At 36.2% G+C, this 22,073-nt stretch overlaps 1 protein-coding gene across 6 annotated transcripts in view; it reads left to right on the forward strand.

Moving 5' to 3' along the window:
* BMP2K (BMP2 inducible kinase) overlaps nucleotides 1-22,073 on the forward strand; it is a 108,073-nt gene that overhangs the window by 28,214 nt on the left and 57,786 nt on the right. For 5 of the 6 annotated variants that reach the window (XR_012476886.1, XM_074228560.1, XM_074228562.1 and 2 more), the window contains exons 2-4: nucleotides 6,822-6,940; nucleotides 18,970-19,075; nucleotides 21,859-22,001. Coding sequence is in view for 5 of the 6 variants with exons in the window: in XM_074228560.1 (XP_074084661.1) it covers nucleotides 6,822-6,940; nucleotides 18,970-19,075; nucleotides 21,859-22,001 (368 nt within the window). In the remaining variant the exon portion in view is untranslated. Of the gene's footprint in view, nucleotides 1-6,821; nucleotides 6,941-18,969; nucleotides 19,076-21,811; nucleotides 22,002-22,073 lie in introns of all 6 variants that reach the window. The other variant, XM_074228563.1, reaches the window with a different exon arrangement.

Consider the following 22,073-nt stretch of genomic DNA (forward strand, 5'->3'; position numbering starts at 1 on the left):
CTTTTTAGTTCGGTATTGTTTCTTGGGACATTTTCAATGGGTTTTTTTGAGATGTTGTATAATAAACCTCTGGTTTTATTTTTTTGGAAATTCTCTGAAATATTTGAAGGTTTAAATCAAGGACCTATTACTCTACAGGCAGGTTCCAAAATACTCAGGCCTATCAATCTTGTAGCTTCAGGAATATGCTTACCTTTTTATATTTCAGGGGTCTGTAAAGCAAACTTCCACTGAAAAGGAAGGACTCATTTACCTTATTGAAATGTTCTGGTACGAATTCTTTGTTCTCTGTTCTCCCCTCTCCCTCCTATTTCATCCCTTCGTTCCAGACCAATATAAAGAAATGAAGATTATCATTCTATTGGTGACTAAATGGATAACCACCCAGAATGCCGTGACAAATTCTGGCCATGCAGCCAAAGCTTTAGTGAATAAATTGAGGTTATGAGCTTGTGAGATTTAAACAAGGATAAAGGTGACACTTACTGACCTTGGGGGCAAATATGCTGATTTGGAAGAAATGAGTTTAGTTTGACATGTTAAGTGATTTGAAGTGGGGGGAGGAGTATTGTTATAAAAGGCAGACACGAATTCTGTACACTGAAAACTCCCAAACCTCAAACTGCACCACATTTTGCATTTGCACTCAATTGTGTGTGTGTGTGTGTGTGTGTGTGTGTGTGTGTGTGTATCTTCTTCAGAGGTACTTTTGAGAGCTGTTATTTTGGGAGTTAGCTAAGATATGTGTCATTTGCTTTTAATATGAAAGTAGAGTTTGTGAACTTCAGAGATAAATTATAGAAAAACTTAAAGGAAATTATGTTTCTGTTCTTGGTCTTACATTCCATTTTATTTAAACAGACATTGAATAAATATTTACTGTGATCTAGGGGCATCTAATTGCCACAGTGGATAAAGATATGGCCCTAAAGTCAGGAGGACCTGAGTTCAAATATGACCTCAGACACTTCTAGCTGTGTGACCTGGGGCAACTCACTTAAACCTGATTGCCTCACATCCCAGGCATCTCCAGTCATCCTGATTCAAATCTGGTCACTGGATCTAGATGATTCTGGAGGAAAAAGTAAGATTGTGGTGACTTAGCACAGCCACCCCTCCCTCAAATCCTATTTATGTGCTTATCACCACTATGATTCTAGGCTCTGGGAATTCAGATAGAAAAATAAACAATCTTGGCTCTCAAGGAAGCAACTTGGGAGAAGTGTTCACAGATAGGTGCCCAGAAAGTGATCATTCAAAGTTTTATAATTTCAAGAAGAGGGTCTTGTTGGCAGGGTGAAGGGTCATTAAGGACAGAAGAAGTGGTACCTGTGTTGTGCTTTGAAAGAATCAAAAGAGCATTGATTAAGAAACTTTGTCAGGGCTTGTGAGGGACTGGGGATATACATCTCAAATGAATTGGTTTCTGTCCTCAAAGAGATTAATCTCTATTTGGGGGGGGGTACTATATGCATAGCTGTATATATATATATATATATATGTGTGTGTGTGTGTGCACGTACACACATGAGACCAAATAAATGCAAAAGAGGCATTAGTAAATGGGAGTGGGGAGAGTGAAGATCAGGAAAGACTTTAGGTAAAAGCTATGATTTGAAGAGACTGAGGTGACAAAAAAAATGGTGTAAAGACATGGTGGTTGGAGAGTAAGAGAGGGGTTGGGGAGCAGGAGGACAGATTTGGGAGCAGGAGATTCATGGTATGAATTGGAAATAGCTGGTAGGTCATTTGGATTGAAACGGAGTGTGAATGGAAGAACATTATGTAATGGAAGGAAATAACCAGCCTATGAAGGTTTTCAGTGATAGACTGAGGATTTTGTCCTGTAGAGAAGAGAAGGAATCATTGACAATTTTTGAGTAGGAAATGACGGTCAGATTTTGTAGTCTGTGAGTATGGGGAAGGGAGATGGGTTGGGGGGATGAGAGGCTTCATGAGATGATGTTGAGTAAGAGACAGGACTATTTGTACAAATGTTGCTCATCATTCCTATGTGTATTAATTTTGATGGAAGTCTAAATAGGAAAGCATTTTAAAAAATTAAATTCTTTGGTAACTTATTGTTGCAGCAGTGTGATGCAGTAGAAAGACTACTGCATGTGGAGTCAGTCACTAGATTGGAATTCAAATTCTGATTCAGCTGTATGAACAAGTCAAACTATCTAGGCCTCAGTTTCCTCATTTGTAAAATGAAGGCCTAATGATCTTTGAGGTTCCTCACAACTCTAGAACTCTGTACGTCACGGTGAAAACTCCCTCAAATCTTTCTGTATAAGATAGAAGACAACTGCTTGAGGGGCAGAGAAGTCAGACAATGGACTCTAGGGCACACAAGTACTGGGTGTCAGAGACAGGAGTTTAACTTGGGTCTTTCTGATTTCTGATGGAGAATACAATGCTAGGGACTTGAGTAAGAAAAAGACATTTCTTGCTCTCAAGAAGTTTAAAGTCTTAAAAAAATGAGAACAGTCTACAAAAATTAGAACCCCAGGTGGCATTAGCTAACTACTTCTCATATCCTGTTGCAAGCAGAGAGGAACCACAGGAAGATATTTGAGGAACTTTTCTTTTTGCTTTGTATTTTGAAGTTTTTCAGTTTTGTATTTTAAAGAGCAACTAGCACTTTGAGAACTTTTTAGATCATATAGTAGAATTCAATTTTAGTGAAAACCATTATATATAATAAAATTTTGTTATATAATAGTTTCTAAATAACAGACATATCTACTGAAATTAGCTGTTCTTATCCAGTTCTCATCCAACTCTTCACTTGTGTGAAGCTCAAACTCTTCACTTTGTGGGAAAGCAATTCTTTTAACAATATTTACTCTTTATGGAATAGTCAGACTATTTAATGAAACTAATTTTACCTTGCTAAAGTTGTTAATGTTTTGTTGAGTTTCTAAAAATACCTGATTTAAAATTGTCTAAAGGATTTGACGCTGTCTTCCTTTCTTCTTTTTCATGAAACTTCTTGGGACAATGACAAAAAGGGGACTTGAATGGTCAGAGCAACCTTCTGGACTCCTGAGGGACTTGTCTGACTACATATTTTTCCTACCATCTTTCCATGGAGATAGTGTGCATATTGAGCTCCTCCCAGCCTTACCTTCATAGCTCACTTCTGTTTCTTTGCAGACTGTCCTTTATCTTTCAGCTCCTGTTACCTCATGAAGCTCTTTTTTTCTTATTGTTCATCTTCATCTCCTTTAAAAGTCAAAAACTGAACTCCCAAGAAGTATGGTGTGATAATATACTTTTTTTTTTTTGACAAGACAATGGGTGAAGTGGTCACACAAGGTCACACACAGCTAGGTAATTAAGTGTCTGAGGTCAGATTTGAACTCAGGTCCTCCTGACTCCAGGGCCAGTGGTCTATCCACTGTACCACCTAGCTGCCCCATGATAATATACCTTTATCATCAAGAAGAAAGCTGTAAGTTTTAAAGTTATTTCTCTGTTGACTTCCAGTCTCTTCTCCAACTGCCTTTCATTCTAATAGACATCTTAAATTCAATATATCCAAAGCTTAATCTTATCTTTCTGGACAAATCCTTTTCCCCCTTATTGCTTTGTGGGGTAACATCCATCCTCCCAGTCCTTCTGGATCATCCTCTATTTCTTGTTATCTTCTTACCCCCCCCCCCCCATATTCAAGTTGTTGCCAAAACCTGTCATTCATCTTTGCAATATCTCCTGAATGCATCCCATTCTCTCCTGATATTTCCATCATTTTGATGCAGGCCTTCATTACTTCACACTTGAACTATTATGGTAGCCTGCCTCAAGTCTCTACTCAAATGCTTCCTGCATTTTCAGTTGCCAACATGATTTTCTTAAAACTTGGGTATGACCATCTTATCCTTCTTCTCAATAATTCAGGTGGCTTTTTCTTGCTTCAGGAGCAAATTCAAAATGCTCAGTTTAGCATTCAAAACCTTTCATAATTTAGTCTTCACCTATCTTTCCAATCTTCTTACTCTTTATTCTCCACCTTCAATTTGGCTACACTAGTCTGCATTATTGTGCATTCATGAATTGCTCTTTCTCCTCATCTCAGAGGAAGTTGGAAAAGGTTTACTGTAGAAGGTGGGATTTTAGCTGAAACTCAATGGGAAGCCAGGAGGCATCTGAAACATATCACATCCCAAACCAAACTTAATTTTCCCTCCTAAACTGAAGTCCTCCTGACTTCATGATTTTTGTTGAAGGTCATTGCTATCCTTCCATCACTCAGGTTTGAAATCTCTTTTTAAATAAATTATGCAAAATGGATTTCTATCATAGGTAGCTATATGTTCTCTCTTCTTATTCTCTTATTAATCCTTTACCATTTACCTTCTGACCTTTTCCTTCCAAAATAGATTACTTTCAACCCCTGGTGATCTACTAGCCAAATACAATGGCCTTTTTGAAATCCTTATTTTCCTTGATCTCTATGAAGCTTCTGACAATGTTGATCACTCTCTTTAATACTTTCTTCTCTTTACTGGTTTTCTTCTTACCTCTCTAACAGCTTTGCTGGATCCACTTCCAGATCATTCCCTCCAATCTTGTGTTCTTCAGGGTTCTGTCCTGGGCCCTTTTCTCTTCTCCCTCTATGCTACTTCATTTGTTTATCTTATCATCTCCCATGGCTTTAATGACCATTTCAAGACTGATTCTCAAGTCTATCTTTCCTGCCCCAATCTGTCTGCTGACCTCCAGTCTCTTTTCTTCTCCATTAACCTTTCAGCATCTTGAACTAGATGTCTTATAGATTCTTCAAACTCAGTATGACCAAAATTGAGCTTGTTATCTTTTCCCGTTAAATCCCCCCTTTCCTTATTACTGTGTAGGGCAGCACTGCCTTCCCAGTTTCTCTGACTTGGAACCTAGGAATCATCCTGGATTCCTCACTCTCTTATCTCATATCCAAGCTGTTGTCAGGACCTTAATTTTTACCTTTGCTACATCTCTTGAATATCCCCTTTTCTCTTCTCTGACACTGACATTACTCTAGTAGGTCAGGAACTGTCTTTTACCTCTCTTTGTATCCCCAACTTTTTAGCACATAGTAAATGTTTATTGATTGATTATCCTTCTTCACTCTTCCTCACACTCTGTATTCAATCATTTAACCAAGTCTTCCTGATTACCCTTCCTCAGGAAGGAAACAAATATCTAGTGCCAGGGACTGAATTAAGGCTCTCCAGCCATCTTCTAGGAGATGAGGAAAGTACTATTAGTATCCTTTTTTAAAAAAAAAAAACAGAAACTGAGGCGACTGAGGTCAAAGCCATTTGTCCAGAGTCACACAGCTAGGAAGTGTTTCAGGCTAGTTTTCTGACTCCCAAGTTCAATGCTCTATCTGCTTCTCTACCTGGCTAACTTAAGCATTTCTAAAATATTTGTCCTTTTTCTCTGCCCATGCCACAGCTCTTCATCCTTTAATTTCCTGGTATCTCTACATCCAACTCATCTTTCATATACCTGCCAGATTGTTCACATTAAAGCATAGATCTCATCCTACTATTTTTATATTAAAGAAACTTTAATAGCTTCCCATAGGCTTTAGGGTACACAATCCTTTATTTGTCATTTAAAGTACGGAGGTATCCAGGCTCCCTCTCTTCCTTTCATTGGGAGGCCTCTTGGATAATGGGATAGACTTGACATTTGCCATTAGGAACAACTGAAATCAAATCTGGTCAAGTTACCTGTCAACCCTTTGGTTTCTCATGTCAAAAATACCTTTCAGGTTGTGAGATAATGTGTGTAGACCTTTGTAGACCAGGAAGCATCAAATAAGAGCTGCTCCTCCTCCTCTACCTTCTCTTTCTCTTCTTCCTCCTCCTCTTCCTGCTTCTCTTCCCCCCACCCCCACTTCCTGCCTGGTCCTCTATGACTGAAGTGGCCCCCATTTGTATCTCTCCTTTCAGAAACTCCTGACTCCTTTTAAGGGAGCCACAGGTACTCTCCTGCAAGGGTTCTTTCTTGATTTCCCCCAATTACTATCTTTTTTCTTATTACATCAGTGTATCTTTTGTATATATAACTTGTATTTATTTGTCTATTAATCCTTTCTCTTTTGCACACCTCTTCTCCCCCCCCCCCCCCCCCACCATTGTTGATAGATTTAGGTCAGAAGATCTAGTTCTGGGCTATGAGATATGTGACTGGGCAAGTCATGTACTCTCTCTGTATTTTTTGAACTATTAAATTTAGATAGTAATACTGAGTAGTTCTTATCTCAGAAGGATTTTTGTAGGGAAAACTATTAAATATAAAGTGATATCAAGGTGAAAAACTATTATCTGCCCTCATAATTTGTGAATAATTGCAAAAAGTTTGTTGTTTTAAAACTGTGGTATTGTGCCTAAATGGGAAGGCAGCGTTTGACTATAGAGAATCATCATTTTAAGTAAATAAATTTGTATCACAGATTGCAAATGAACTGACTTCTAGTGTTTCATGGTTAAGATTGGAATTTCTTGGGCCGGCTAGGTGGCGCGCAGTGGATAAAGCACCAGCCCTGGAGTCAGGAGTACCTGAGTTCAAATCCGGTCTCAGACACTTAATAATTATCTAGCTGTTTGGCCTTGGGCAAGCCACTTAACCCCATTTGCCTTGCAAAAAACCTAAAAAAAAAAAGATAGGTAAGATTGGAATTTCTTGATTATAAGCCAAGAAAAGATATATCCCCTCTCTCCTACTGATAGTAATTATTTTTTTAAATCACATGAGATTTTCAAAAATAATCTTTAGTTTATATGTCCACTTATTTCTTTTGAATTAACTTTGCCCCCTCCTTCCCCTAGGTGGATTCTCCACTGTGTTTCTGGTACGGACACATGGTGGGATACGATGTGCATTAAAACGAATGTATGTTAATAACATGCCTGACCTGAACATCTGTAAGAGAGAAATAACAATTATGGTGAGTAGAGAATCATCTACTTTGGGAACATTTGTGTATTTACTTACATCAACTGTTGTTCAGCACTGTGTTGCCAACTAGGGGATGACAAAGACAGGAGCTGCCCTCGGGGGTGCTTCCATTTAAGGGAGCAGATGACATGCTTATAATTAGGCTTACTAGACAGATGCTTTGGTAAAGGGATAAGCCCCAACCTCATGGTGATAGGGCAGAGCTTGGAGCTGAGTCCCAGACCTCAGCAGTGAGGAGGGACTCAAGGGTCCAAGGGATATGGAGAGAGAGGACTTCCTTGCTTGTCACTGAGATTCTGAGCTTGGGCCCTCTGCCCTCTTTCAAGAAGGTACAGCTCAGGAAAATCCTAGGCCCAGCCTGGCAGCGACTTATGCCCTGGGGGTAAGCCTTTTCTCTGACTCTGGGGGTTGAAAGTCTCAGCCTTTGCTCTCTTCTCTCCCTATGGAGTTCTTATCCCAGCCTTAGTCTCTACTGCAAGAGGTAAGGGAAGGGATCAGTGGTCTAGGCTTAGCCTTCACACAGCAGAAGGGGGTTAGATGGATTCTGATAGGGATACGGAGGAGGTACTGGTGACACACTGTCAAGCGCCACTCACAAGACTGGTGCTGGGTGTCAAAGAGATCTAGAGGAAGGGCAGTTCACACTCTGCTTCTGACCCAGGGGACCCTATCACTGATGAAATCCCAAGTCTTATCCTTTCCCCAAAACACCCTTAGCTGTGACAGTAACAGCCGCTCAGCAAAGTAAGAGTCAGTTCTGAAAACCGCACTACTTTACTATATCTCAAAAGCTGTTACCTCTCCTATGCCTGATTCCATAAACTGACTTCAGCTTTTTTTCATGGTAAAGGACAACATTCTGGTTCAGGAGAGGCTTCAAGGGGAGGAGGGGAACTGTTCCTTCTGTCCAGCCTTGGCACTGTCCAAGGAGAGCAGCCCAAGGTTGACTGCTATTTGTTGTCGTGTTTGTATTTCTTAGCAGTTTAATTTGTATAAAACTGCTTACAGTTTTATTTGGTTCCTCATTTGTTTTTAATGTGTCACTGGTGAAATTTTTGAGTTATGTCTCTAAATTCATTTTCCTCAGAAATCAATATAGATTGATTCTAGGTGAGGTTAGCAGGGCCAGTTACTTAGAACCAGAAATTAATTAGTCATTTAAAATGGATTTCTGTCTGGTTTTGAAAACTGATGTGAATTTTTTTAACATTCAGAGTATTGATTGGAAAGGAACTTTGAGGAGTTTATTTAGGTATATTGTAACTATTTCCTATTTATTGCCTATCTTATTAAATTCAAAGTGAGTTAGTTAATATACCAGGCCAAGGAAAACTACTTACTCAACCTTGAAATTAATCCGACAAAAATCAGAAACATTCTAAAAATCTAAGTGTTCAGTATTATAAAATATTTAGATATTCAGAATTCTGTGTATATATGAGTGCATAGGTATACGTATTTATTATAGGTTGTGTTCATTATAAGATAAAATTTAGTGTTAAATGATTTATTTAATGGTAAACTTGGGAATTAGGGATAGCTGGGTGGTACAGAGAATAGAGTGTCAGGGAATTAGGGATAGCTGGGTGGTACAGAGAATAGAGTGTCAGGGAATTAGGGATAGCTGGGTGGTACAGAGAATAGAGTGTCAGGGAATTAGGGATAGCTGGGTGGTACAGAGAATAGAGTGTCAGTCCTTGAAGTCAGGAAGACTTGAGTTCGAATTTAGATTTAGATATTTATTAGCTGTATGACCTTCAGCAAGTCACTTCACCCTGTTTGCTTCCTTTCTGCATCTGTAAAATGAGCTGGAGAAGGAGATGGCAAACCATCCCAGTATCTTTGCTAAGAAAATCCCAGATGGGGTCATATGACTGAAATGACTGAACAACCAAACTTGAAAATTAATAATTATATTTTATGTAGTTTAAGAAGTAAACTACTGGCTACTTTGGTTTGACAGCAGATAATAAATTGACACATCATACAGATTTCATAGACTTTTCATAGAAAAATAGTTCTCATTTGGATATTTAAAAGTAAATTTTAACTTAGTTTTTTTTTTAAAAGAACTCTCAAATTAAAAAATGTAAAGCCAAAGTGAAGTCCAGATGGTAGAGTGAGACAGGGACTTGCCGGAGCTCTCCCCCAAATCACTCCAAATACTAATCCTCTAAACCACTTTAAATAATGGTGCTAACCAAAATCTAGAGAGACAGAACCTACAAAAAGATTGAATGAAACATTTTTTCAGTCCAGGATAACATGGATAATCTGTAGGAAGGATCTATTGCAATGGAGGTTAGAAAGGACCAGCAATGTAGCACGATCCACACTGAAGTGAACCAGCCCTAGTCATCTAGGAACAGACCTCCAGGCCCATGGGTCAGTGGCAGTGGTGGTGGTTTTCAGATCTCTCAGCACAGGGATTGCCAAGGACAACATAGAAGATCATCAGGAAAACTGCTCACAGGGAGAGTAGCACAGACCTGGCCCCAGCAGACTAGAAGTAGGTCATGGGAACCACCTGGAAGCTGCTTCCAAAGCATTCAGTCCCCAGGCGCGAAGGGAGGAGTGAATGAATGAGCCTTACTTTCATCTGAATTGACTCAGAGAGGTAATAACATATACAGGGGTCTTGTTGCTGTGACAAAACCAGGACTCTATGGCTTTGCCCATATTCTATCCATGTCATAGTCTTGGGGCCCTAATTCCAGGAAAAGGAGTAGAAGTATATAAGAATTTACTGCCTTATTGGAGCAGGGACCAGAGGTGAGTGCTTGTGGTTATCCACAGACCAGAGCAGCGGGTTAGGAGAGCAGTCATAGACTCTCATATTTACAAGAATAATTGAAGAATTGAAAACTTGCTGGTCCCTGGGGCTATGTCTGAAAACAGCTGCAAAAACCCTCAAAAACTTGGGTCAGTGCATCCTTTGCTCTGGAAGCAGAGCCCCAATTTAACAAAGAGATAAAATCAGGTTATGGGCTGGGGAAATGAGCAAACAACAGAAGAAAAATAATCTGACCATAGACAGATATTATGGTCATGAGGAAGATCAAAATACACACTCAAAGAAGATAACAAAGCCAAAGCTTCTGTATCCACAGCCTCCACTAGGAAAAATTGGGAAGAAAAATGAGAGTGATATAGGAAAATCATGAAAACCAAGTCATTAGCTTGGTGAAGGAAATACAAAAAATACTGAAGAAAATATCTTAAGAACCAGTTTGGATTGAATGGCAAAAGCAATCCAAAATGCCAATGAGAAGAATGCCTTAAAAACCAGAATTGGCCAAATGGAAAAGGAAATGGAAAGCTCAATGAAGAAAATAATTACTTAAAATATAGACTCGAGCAAAGGAAAGCCAATGAGTTTGTGAGAAATCAAGAAACAATAAAACAAAGCCAAAAGAATGAAAAACTAGAAGAAAATGTGAAATCTCATTAGAAAAACTGACCTGAAAAACAGATTCAGGAAAGATAATTTAAAAATAATTGGACAGCCTGAAAGTCATGACCAGCAAAAGAACTTAGACTTCATTTTTCATGGAAATAGTAAAGAAAAAACTGCCCAGATATTCTAGAAGCAGAGGGCAAAATAGAAATTGAAAGAATCTTACCAATTACCTCCTGAAAGAGATTGCTAATTTAAAACTATCAGGAATATTATAGCCAAATTTCAGAATTCCCAAGTCAAGGAGAAAATATTGTAAGCAGCTAGAAGCAAACAGTTCAAATATCATGGAGCCAAGTCAGGATAAAAACAAGATTTAGCAGCTTCTACATTGAGGGAGCGTAGGGCTTAGAATATAATATTATGGAAGGCAAAAGAGCTTGGATTATAACTAGGAATCGACCACCCTGCAAAACTGAACAGATTCTTTCAGGGAAAAAGATGGATATTCAATGAAATAGGGGACTTTCAAGCTTTGCTGATAAAATGACTAGAACTGAACAGAACATTTGATCTTCAAATAAAAGACTCAAGTGAAGCATAAAAAGATAAATAGGAGAGGCAAATAATAAGGGACTTAATGATGTTGAATTGTTTATATTGGGAAGATGATACTGATAACTCATGAACTTCCTCTTTTATTAGCAGTTAGAAGTAATATATATATATACATACACATATATGGCACAATTGGGAGTTGAATTTGAAGATGTAATATATTAAAAAGATGGAGTTAATGGAAGAGAAAGAAATGTACTGAGAGAGAAGGGAAAGGAGAGGTAAAATGGGATAAGTTAGATTATATGAAAGAGGCAATAAAAATCTTTTGCAATATAGTGATGGAAGTGGAAGGTGTGGGGCAGTGAGTGAATTTTAATCTCTTATGAATTGGCTCAGAGAGGGAATAACAGGGAATACTCATTCAATTGGGTACACAAATCTCTTACCCTAGAGAAAAATAAGAAAGGAAAGGGATGGGAGAAAGAGGGTGGAGCTGGGGTGGGGAAGAGAGAGAATAGAATACATGGGGGGGTGGGGAGAATAGAAGTGAGGGAAATACATTAGTAACTGGAAATTAGCATTAGTTAGCTAGAAGTATTAGCATGAGCATTAGTAACTGGAAAAAATATTGCAACAAGTTGCTCTGATAAAGACCTCATTTCTCAAACATAGAGAACTGATTCAAATTAAAAAAAATAAGAGCCATTTTCCATATGATAAATGATCAAGAGATGTGAACAGTTTTCAGATAAGGTTATCAATGCAATCTGAATCAATAAATATCCTGACTCATTTTTGTTAGGGAAAATGCAGATTGGAACAATTTTGAGTATACTCCCTTATACCTATTGGGTTGGCTAATAGAACAGAAGGAGAAAGTGATGAGTGTTAGAGGAGTTGTGAAATGGTTCAACAGTCTTGTAGAGCAATTTGGAGCTATGTCCAAAGTGCTTTAAAACCATGCCCACCCTTTGTCCTAGCAGTGCCACTGCTAGGTCTGTATTCTAGAAGAGAGGAAATAAAGGAAGAAAAGAACATATATGTAAAGTGATATTTATAATGGGGAGCTGGAGATTGAGGGAATGCCCAGTGATTGGGGAATGAGTGAACAGTGATTGGGGAGTGATTGAGATGAAATGCTGTTCTATTATGGAAAGTGATAAACGAGATGCTCTCAGTAAAAGACTTACTTGAGCAGATGCAATGGGAAAGGTACCGTAAACAAAATAACAGCAATGTTGCAGGATGATCAGCTGTGAGTGATCTACCTTTTCTCAGCAATGCAATGACCCATGAGAACTTGAGGGACTTATGATAATAATATCCATCCCAAAGACGGAACTCATGGTATCTGAATAGGGATTGAAACATTTTTTCCTTTTCACTTTGGTTTTCTTGATGTTTCTCTTTTTTTTGAGGGGGTTATATTTATTTTTACCACATGACTATTATGGCAATGTTTTTCATGACTACATATTTTTAACCTGTATCAAGTAACTTGATTTCTCAGTGAGGGGGATTGGGGTGGGAGAAAGGGACAGAATTTGAAACTTAGGGTATTGGAAGTAAATGTTGAAACTTGCTTTTTCTATAACCAGGGGAAAAATAAAATAAAGATAAAGAAATTACAAAAATATAAAGCAATTTCTAATTTTGTTTTTTAGAATTAAAGTAATAGTCTTCTCTTCTTTTCTCTCCCCCACCCCATGGGAGGAAAAGAACAAATTCTGTTACAGATATTTAGTCAAGCCAAACAGATTCTCTCATTGGCCTTGCATATCTCATTCTTCATTATTGATCCCTGGGACTCATATTTGGTCCTTGTATTGATCAGAGTTTTTCTATCTTTCAAAATTAGGTTTATTTTAATAGTGTATTTACTATATAAATTGTTCTCCTGGTTCTGCTCAGTTCATTCTTTATCAGTTTATACAAAACTTCAGGAATGCTGTCATTTTTATAAAGATTATTCTTGCAAATTGTTCTTCTGATTCTACTCATTTCACTCTATCTCTTCATATAAATCGAAAATGTTTCTTTTAAAATCATCCTTTTTGTGTTTTTTTTTAAAAGCATGGTATTATTCTATTACTTCATATACCACTGGGTCTAGACCTTCCCCAGCTGATGGACCCCCTTAGTTTCCAGTTTTATTCTGCTACAAAAAAAGAACTTAGACATTTTTTGTACACAGAAGGTCTTTTCCTTTATCTTTCACCTTTTTGTGATATGGGGAGTGGGGTTAAAATGTATACATTATTTAGTAACTTTTTTGTATAAATTCCAAATTGATTCCAGGATATTTGGTTCCATGCACAACTTATCAACACTCACTGTGTCTATTTTACCACAGCCCTGGAGAATCTGTTCTTTTCTTTTTTTGTTAACTTTGCCATTATGATGGGTATGAAATAAAACTTAAAAACGTCTTTACTTTGAATTTCTGTAATTATTGGAGCATTTCTTTTTATTTGGGAGAGTCCAAGAAGGGGGACCTACTATGTGTCTGATATAAGAGCTTTACAAAAATCACCTCATTTCATTCTCATAACACTCCTAGGTGGTTGTTATAATAATTCTCATTTTATAATCGAGGCAACTAGGCAAACAGAAGTTAGGTAACATAGTTTCTGAGGCCAAGTACACAGCAGCTAGTTCTCCAGCTCGCCACTTCAGAGGCTTTAGATAGCTGAGGTTTCTGTCTTTGAGAATGACCTGTTCCCATCTTTATATTTATATGATTTATCAGTTGGTTCTAATCTTTAAGACTTACATCAACCCTATTTTTCTTTTAATTGTATTTTTTTAATGTGTGTTCTATGCTTATGTATTACTTAGGAAGTAGTTTCAGATGATAATAGCCTATTAACACATAGAATCTACACTGTCCCATGATTTTAGTGATCTAAAAATGTGATAGCTTCTATATTTTAAGATAGGTTGATTTAGTGTCCCTGAGTTTACCATTTTTCACATGAGAGAAAACTATAAAGAAATCATTATATTGAACATTTTTAAAATTTTGAACAGTTTTAAGAGTTGTACAGTATACATTCGTTTTTACATTTTGAATTAGTAATGGGCAAGATCTTTTAGAAGGCATAGTCATGTTTTTTTCTTTTCCTCTGGGGGAAAAAGTTTGAGCTCAAATTTAATTGCCTCTCTTACTGGTTTCTGTTAAACATTTTGAAAATTGAATTATGCTAAAGTATTAACAAATGACAGACAGTGAAGGCAGTAGGAACTGCTGGCCTTGAAACCAGGAAGACCTGCCTTAGGAAATTCTTTAAGACTGCTGAAGTTTCAGAGAAGGTGCCTACCTATCTTTGCAGGGGGATTTTCCTGGGGTGGGGTTGGCAGGGGTGAACTTCTAGTCCCTAGTTCTATGTATAATAATAATCATTTGTTCTAAATCACTAATGATAGTAATTATCTGAAATTTCCTTCTCCTTTAACAAATGGGTAACATTGAGTGAATATTAGTCCTAGTGGGGCTATGAAAAGGCACATGTGGATATGTATTGTTGGTGAGGTTGTGGAATTATTCAACCATCCCTGGGGGTCTCATTTGGAATTCTGTTGGAAAGAGAATGACATGCTTATACCTTCTGGACCAGGTATCCCAATTACTAAATATGTCCTGTAGGAAGATCAAAGCCAAAAATGTATTCTTTTTAATTTGTTTTAAAACAATACTTCCATTTTTATTTTCCCCCAGTTTACTTCTGATTTCATTCATTGATTTAATTTATTTTTGGTATTCTTTTTAAAATTTTGAGTTCTAAATTCTCTCCCTCTTATTCATTCCCCACTTACTGAGAAGGTAAGCAATATGATATTGATTATCTATGTAAAATATGTAGAACATTTCCATATTAGTCATTTTAAAAATTAAAAAAATAAAGAGAGAAAATTGTATTTTAGTTTGTACTCAGAGTTCATTGGTTTTCTCTCTGGTGGTGGGTAGTATTTTTTCCATCCTTTAAGTCCTTTTCATCATAAATCCTTAGGTCATTGAATTGATCAGAGTAGCCAAATCTGACAGTTGAGCAGCATTACAACATTGCTATTATTATGTATCATAATCTCCTGGTTTTTCTCATTTCAGTTTGCCTCAGTTCATTTAGGTCTTGCCATTTTTTTTTCTGAAACTTAACCCCCACCTTGTAATTTCTTATAGTTCAGTAATACTCCAGTATTCAATAATACACAGTCATTTGCACAGCTTGTTCAGCCCCATTCTCCATTTGATGAACTTCTCAGTTTCCAATTCTTTGTCATCACTGAAAACTGCCATAAATATTTTTGTACATTTAAATCCTTTCCCTTTTTCTTTGATCTCTTTGGAATACAATGCTAATAGTGGTAATACTGGTCAGAGGGGCTATGCACAGTTCTAATAATACTTTGGAATGGTTGGACAGTTCTCCATTCCACTAGCAGTTCATTAGTGTTTCAATTTTTCCCTCATCCCTTCCAATATTTGTCATTTTGGGTAGGTGAGTTAGTATCTCAGTTGTTTCCATTTCTCTACTCAGTGATAACTTCGATTTCTTCTTCTGAAACTGCCTGTTTATTTCCTTTGGCTGGAGAGAATAGCCCTTTTTATAAATTTGACTCAGTTCTATAATCAGTATTTATTTGAAATATGAGGCCTTTATCAGAGAAACTTGGCTGAAAATGTTACTTCATTGTCTTTGACTATGGTACCTTTTTTAGCAAATTGCAATTTCTCTGATTATCTCTTTTAATTTTGTCTATTTTTGCCTTTGCTTTGCCTGAGATCATGATTGTTACTCCTGCCTTTTTTAAAAAAGTTTAGCTGAAACATAATAGATTCTGCTCCAGCCCTTTTAACTCTGTGTTTGTTTTTCTGTTTCAAGTGAGTCTCTTTTAAATAACATATTGTTGGATTCAGATTTCTAATCCATTCTGCTGTCTGTTTCTGTTTTATGAGCAGTCTCATTCCATTCACATTCACAGTTATTACTGTGTATTTCCTTCCCTCCTATTTTCTTCTATTTCTTCTCTTTTTATCCTGTTTCAAAAGTCTTATTTTGTTTCTAATCACTGCCTCCTTAATTTGTCCTCCCTTTTATCACCTCCTTTTATTCTTTCCTTTCCTGTTTCGCTATTGGGTAAGTTAAGATTTCTATGAAACTATAGTCTTTATAGTTTTCTCTCTTTGAATCAACCTCTGATAAGAGCAAGGTTCAAGCATTGACTGCTGCTCCAATTTTCCCCTTGAAAAGGCCTTTCTTGTGGACTTTGTGAGAAAAATTTCCCTTTTCTACCTCTTCCTTTTCCCAATACATATCTCTTCCTCAATCTTCCATTTTTTGAAGATTATTCAGTATAATTGACCCACCTAAATTTTTAATTTAATCAAATTTATTGTTATCAAAATCATTTATTTTGCTTTTTGTAATGTTCTGTTTTATGTTTGGTCATAAATTCTTCTCCCCATAGTTCTGACAGGTAAACTATTCCTTGCTCTTCTGACTTAGGGTATGACATGTCTAAATCATGTAACCTTATCTTGGTACAGTGTATGAAATTTTGTTTTCAGTTTCTATTTTACCCTCTGGATCTAAGGTATTACTGCTAGTTTTCTTGATAATTTCTTTCAAGATGATGTCTACACCCTTTGTTTATAGCTTTCACATAGTCCAATAATTCTTAAATTATCTCACCTTGATCTATTTTCAGTAATTTTTCCTATGAGATATTTTATATTTTCTTCTTTTCATTCTTTTGACTTTATTTTATTGTTTCTTGATATTTCATGAAGGCATTAGCTTCCACTTGTCCATTTCTAATTTTTTAGAACTTATTTCCTTTAATGAAATTTTGTACTTCCTTTTCCATTTGACCTGTTCTGTTTTTTAAAGTGTTATTTCAACATTTTTTTGTGCTTCTTTTACCAAGCTGTAAATTCCATTATTTTCTTGTGTCACACACCTTTCCCCAAATTTTCCTTCATTACTCTTATCTCTTTCTTTACTCTTCCAGAAATCCTTACTAGTCTTGGGTTCAAATAGCATTTTTCTTTGAGGCTTTGTAAGTGATTTCACATTGTTGTCTTCTTCTGAGTTTATGTCTTGATTTTCCCTGAAACGCCACCAGCTTTTTATGGTCAAGTTTTTCGTTGTTTTTGTTGTTTGCTCATTTTCCTTACTTATTTATTGATTTTACACTTGAAGTTAAAAGTTGAACTCTGCTCAACTTGGACCCAGTGCCTGCAGAGGACTCCCTTGTAATCTCTTTCTGACTAGTTGTTTGACTCCCTTATCATCCCTTGATAGAGAGCTCCTGAAGCTGCTGATGCTGACAATTTCCAGATCTCCTAACTTTTCTTAGGATGAAAAAAAAGGTCTCAACTTAAGCTTTCATTATTTCTACCTTTTAATAGGAATTATTTTAAAGTTCTTTGAAAGGGGAGTATTGAGAGAGTTCAGCTGGGTTGCTGTCGCTAATCTGCCTTCATCACAGTATCTTTCCAATATATTCTCAACATTTTTTTGTGCTGTATTAGGAATTAAGGACAGGTTATGCATTAATTGAGAAAATGGGAGCATTTGTGAAGGAGTTATTTCTCCTTAGAGAAAATTGGGAATGCTTGTATGCATTGTTTCAGGATGAGATTACATGATTACTGCAACAGTGTCAGTGGATGGACCAAAGGGTATGAATGCTATATAATTGTTGGTCACATGTATATGTGTGTATACACACACACATATATGTATTTGGAGGTTTCTTACTACATACATATATATAGAAAAGAATCTTCCCACCTCATTGACTTGGGTGCATGGGACTTGGGGGTGTAGAATAGCCCACAAGTCTAGAACTACCGGTTCATTTTTTGTGTTAATATGTTGAAAGGTTTGGTTTTCTATGTGGTGAAAGGTATATTTATAGAAATGGAGGTTATGTTGGAGTGATGGAATGTTTTTACTTTTGAGCTGAGAAATGGTGGTGACTTGGGCATTCTTGTAGGCTTTACATGTCTCGAGTACAAAATCTGTCAAACTGTCTATCTTGAGGTACATTCCTAGGAACTTTTGTTGTCTTTAGACCAGCTTAGCTAAGTGTGGAGAGACTAGTTTTCTGCAGAGTGATGAATTGTTTATTGAAGCTGTACCAACTCTAAAGTAGTTTTGCAAGTTGTAGAGGAATCATGAGCTTGTGTTGGTGGAGGTTTTATTTATCACTTTAAGTACTGGTAAAATTCCAGACACTTGGAAGGACTGTGTGATTTGACTAGGTAGATAATGTAAGCATATTCATATTTACTCCTCTCTAATGTGAAGGATGAATGAAAATAAGGGGTGAAGAAGAATTTTTCTTTAAGTAATTAAAATACTTGGCTCATATTTTTTAGTATTCAGAATCATTTAGATGACTGTTATTTCTTTTGATCTTAGAACAGTCTCTTTCAATATAGATAATGAAAGTGTGCAGAGAGATGGAAGGCCTTGATCAGTCCTTGCTTCTTGAGGGCTTACTGTCTGCAGGGACTATGTAAGCACTCCCTGCTCTGAAGGAATGTAATTCTAATAGGGGAGACAATTAGATAAATTAGAATGATCCAAGGATAGTCATTAGGGGTAGCTGGGAAAAGATTCTGGTAGGAGATGCAGGAGAGGTAGCAAAGGACAAATTACCCACTGGAGTGAGAACCTCTGTCACTGAGTCCAAGAGCGTAGGAAGCATTATACTTAGTGTTCCAGTCACATGCTGTATTGAAATTACTTTTATAAATTTCAAAAAGCCCTTCATATTTTGCTTGACTTCTAAAAACCACAAATTTCAAGTATTTCTCTGATCATTGAATTCTAGAAAATAAACTTAAAATTCTAGATATACCATATGTAATGGCATTTTATACTAAGATTCATTTAATTTATAATAAAAATCAGATGTCAGTCCATATATTTATATTTACTATTTTTATTCCCTAAATATAGGTTAATTTGTAACTATTACAGAGTATAAAGTTTTTTAAATGTGGTTTTCAATTATTTAATTATTAATTCTTTTAATCTATTTTACAGAAAGAGCTCTCTGGTCATAAGAATATTGTGAGTTACTTGGACTGTGCTATTAATTCATTTAGTGATAATGTATGGGAAGTACTCATCCTAATGGAATACTGTCGAGGTAAGTTAAACTCACTTAAATTTCCATTTATATTTTGCAAAATAATGAAAAGAAAATTCTTTTAAAGTAGATTGCCAGCTATCTTTGTTTTTTTTTTTAAACTGTCCCCATGATATCAGGCTTATTATTTCAAGTCTAGTTCTCAGTCTCCACCTAATTAAGGAAGACTAATCTAAATTTTAGTTATAGTTATTACAGTGATTATATGCCATCAACATACTGTTTTAAATTTTTAATTAAAGATATAAAGTTTAAGCAAACAGAAAAAATATTTGTTGTAACAGGAAGCATTCTCATGATTAAAATACAAGAGAAGATAATGAACTATTTTGGGTTGGACTAACCTATAATGCAGTATGTATTATATCAGAATCCTACTAAATTTAACCGATTGAGGGAACAAGATTTAACATTTAATTCAATGATGTGCATTTGTCTTAAATTTCAGAGGCTACATAATCTAAATTTTGTTTTAGTCTGTTATGTGGGATAATGCATTTTACAAATACCATATTTAATAGTTTTTAACTTCCTATTTTACAGTAGGTATGTGCCACAATTATGTCAGTTTCTGAGCTCTGCCAGACTAACCAAACCTTTCTGAAAGTGACCATGCTTACTTAATTTTCCTAGGAAGCACTAATTGGTTATTGTTATTAGTAGCTATTGTGTTATTTTAAAAGCTCTGTCCAGGATTAATTCTGTTGTTTGTTGTTTTTGCAAGGCAATGGGGTTAAGTGACTTGCCCATGGTCACACAGCTGGGTAATTATTAAGTGTCTGAAGCCAGCTTTGAACTCAGGTTGTCCTGACTCCAGGGCTGGTGCTCTATTCACTGCACCACCTAGCTGCTGCCCTCAGGATTAATTCAGAAGAAAAAATAAACATTTATTTTCTTCACTAAATTAAATGATAAAAAAAAATTAGCAGCTAACATTGTGAAAATTTGATTTTCACAGGATAAAAATTCTTCATATTTGAATTAAGCATGATTTTCTAGTACCCCCTTTTTTACACATTTTCTCACACACACACACACACACACACAAATATAAATTTTTTTAACAGATAATTTTGTTTTCTCATTTCCCAGGTTTCTGAATACCTATAGTATTACATTTGCTGTTCTACTTGAGCAGGCCAAGATTTATCAGCTCTTATTTCTGAAGTGATTAGGAAGTAGAGCAATTAACATCTGGATAACTTAATTGCCCAGGCAAATTGTCTCTGTAGAAATACCATCTAATCCGGCAGCTGGACTTACCTACTTCTTGTTTTGTCTAATTTTAGCCACTATTTTATTTACTCATTGTCATTAAGTTATTTGTTTCTGAACTGATATTGCTAAGTTGTCCCTGGCTCTGATGAAATTTTTTTACTGCCCAATATTTCAAGTTTCCGAAATAATCATTTCAGAGAATAGGAGAAATATTTAGGTGTCTGTGACCAAATGAGGTGTAGGAGGACTATATCCATTTGAAATGAATGAGTTATAGGCTGGAACTTCTTCAGACACACAGACACTCAGACACAAATGTGCACGCACACATACATCTGCTATCATATTCATTAAGCTGGAAAGGAAGGAGACAAGAGAATTTTAACTTGTTTAATGCACCACAAGTTTAAAATTTATATTATCTTGAAATTTTTAGCTATGTCTTTGCCCTTTCATTTAAAATATATATATGTATAATTTGATTTTTTTTAATTACCAAGGTGTAAGGATCAACAAAGTTTAGCTTCTACATTGACTAACTCTAAATTACTGTACTTTTTAATTATTTTCTCTGGTTTTAATGTTCTCTTTTTTCTATACTGTGGGCTGATCTGCTGCCTTATTCTACATAAAATCAAATGTATTGCTGGGTCTATGGCTATCTTTTCTAAAGGTACATAGGCTTAGTAACAACTATTTTCCTTGCAGTAAAGACATGTCTTTGTTGGTTAAATTTGCTAGAAATCTGAGAGAAATGAGGGAATTGCTGTGATAATTTTTAATTAAAATATTACTTGGGCAAAATTATTTTGAAAAATAATTCAAATAATCTTTCTCACAAAAATGTAAGTAATTCATATAATAAATGAAATAATATCAGTGACTTGTATCATATGGTGTCGACTTTGAAATTTGGTGGTTTTGAAATTTGATAGAAGGCTTCATCTTTCTTTTTAATGAAGATTGTCAGTGAATACTTATTCAATTTTAAAATGAATATTCCAAATTAGATTATCATAATGATTTATAGCTGTGAAAACTTTTGGGATTATTTGTGCTAGAGAGGAAAATTAAGGTTCAGGGAGTCAATTTTTTTTTTTTTTTTTTTTTTTTGGTTTTTGCAAGGCAGTGGTGTTAAGTGACTTACTCATGATCACACAGCTAGGTAAGTATGAAGTGTCTGAGGCCAGATTTTAACTCAGGTCCTCCTGATTCCAGGACAGGTGCTCTCTCCACTAAAGCAACACTTAGCAAAGCAGAATTATTTAAATGAAAAAAGGAGGTATAATAGTTTCTTAAAAATTAGAATTGGACAAGTAGAACCTAAAAAACTCCATAAGACAGTAAGAAATATAGATGGCAGAGAGAAGCCAGGTATTATTTTAAGTTTTTAAGCCACCTAGCTGCCCCAGGGAGGTCATTTTGCCCAATATCCTAGCACACAGTAGCAGATAATCCTATAAATGCTGTTCTTTTCACTGCAGATCTTTGATTCTATTGCCCCCGCCCTCCCTTCAGCTTGCTGAAACCTTTCTGCTTAGGCTGCTCTTCTCCTCTCTTGGCAGCTGGACAGGTGGTGAATCAAATGAATAAACGCCTGCAGACAGGCTTTACGGAGCCGGAGGTGCTGCACATCTTCTGTGACACCTGTGAGGCTGTGGCCAGGCTGCACCAGTGTAAAACTCCAATTGTGCACCGGGATCTCAAGGTAAGATGGAAAACTGAGCAATATTTCTGGGATTTTTGACCCTCAAGATGAGTGTGGTAACAATCACCCTTG

The sequence above is a fragment of the Macrotis lagotis genome, chromosome 3 (assembly GCF_037893015.1).
Source record: "Macrotis lagotis isolate mMagLag1 chromosome 3, bilby.v1.9.chrom.fasta, whole genome shotgun sequence".
In the NCBI taxonomy this organism is placed as follows: Eukaryota; Metazoa; Chordata; class Mammalia; order Peramelemorphia; family Peramelidae; genus Macrotis; species Macrotis lagotis.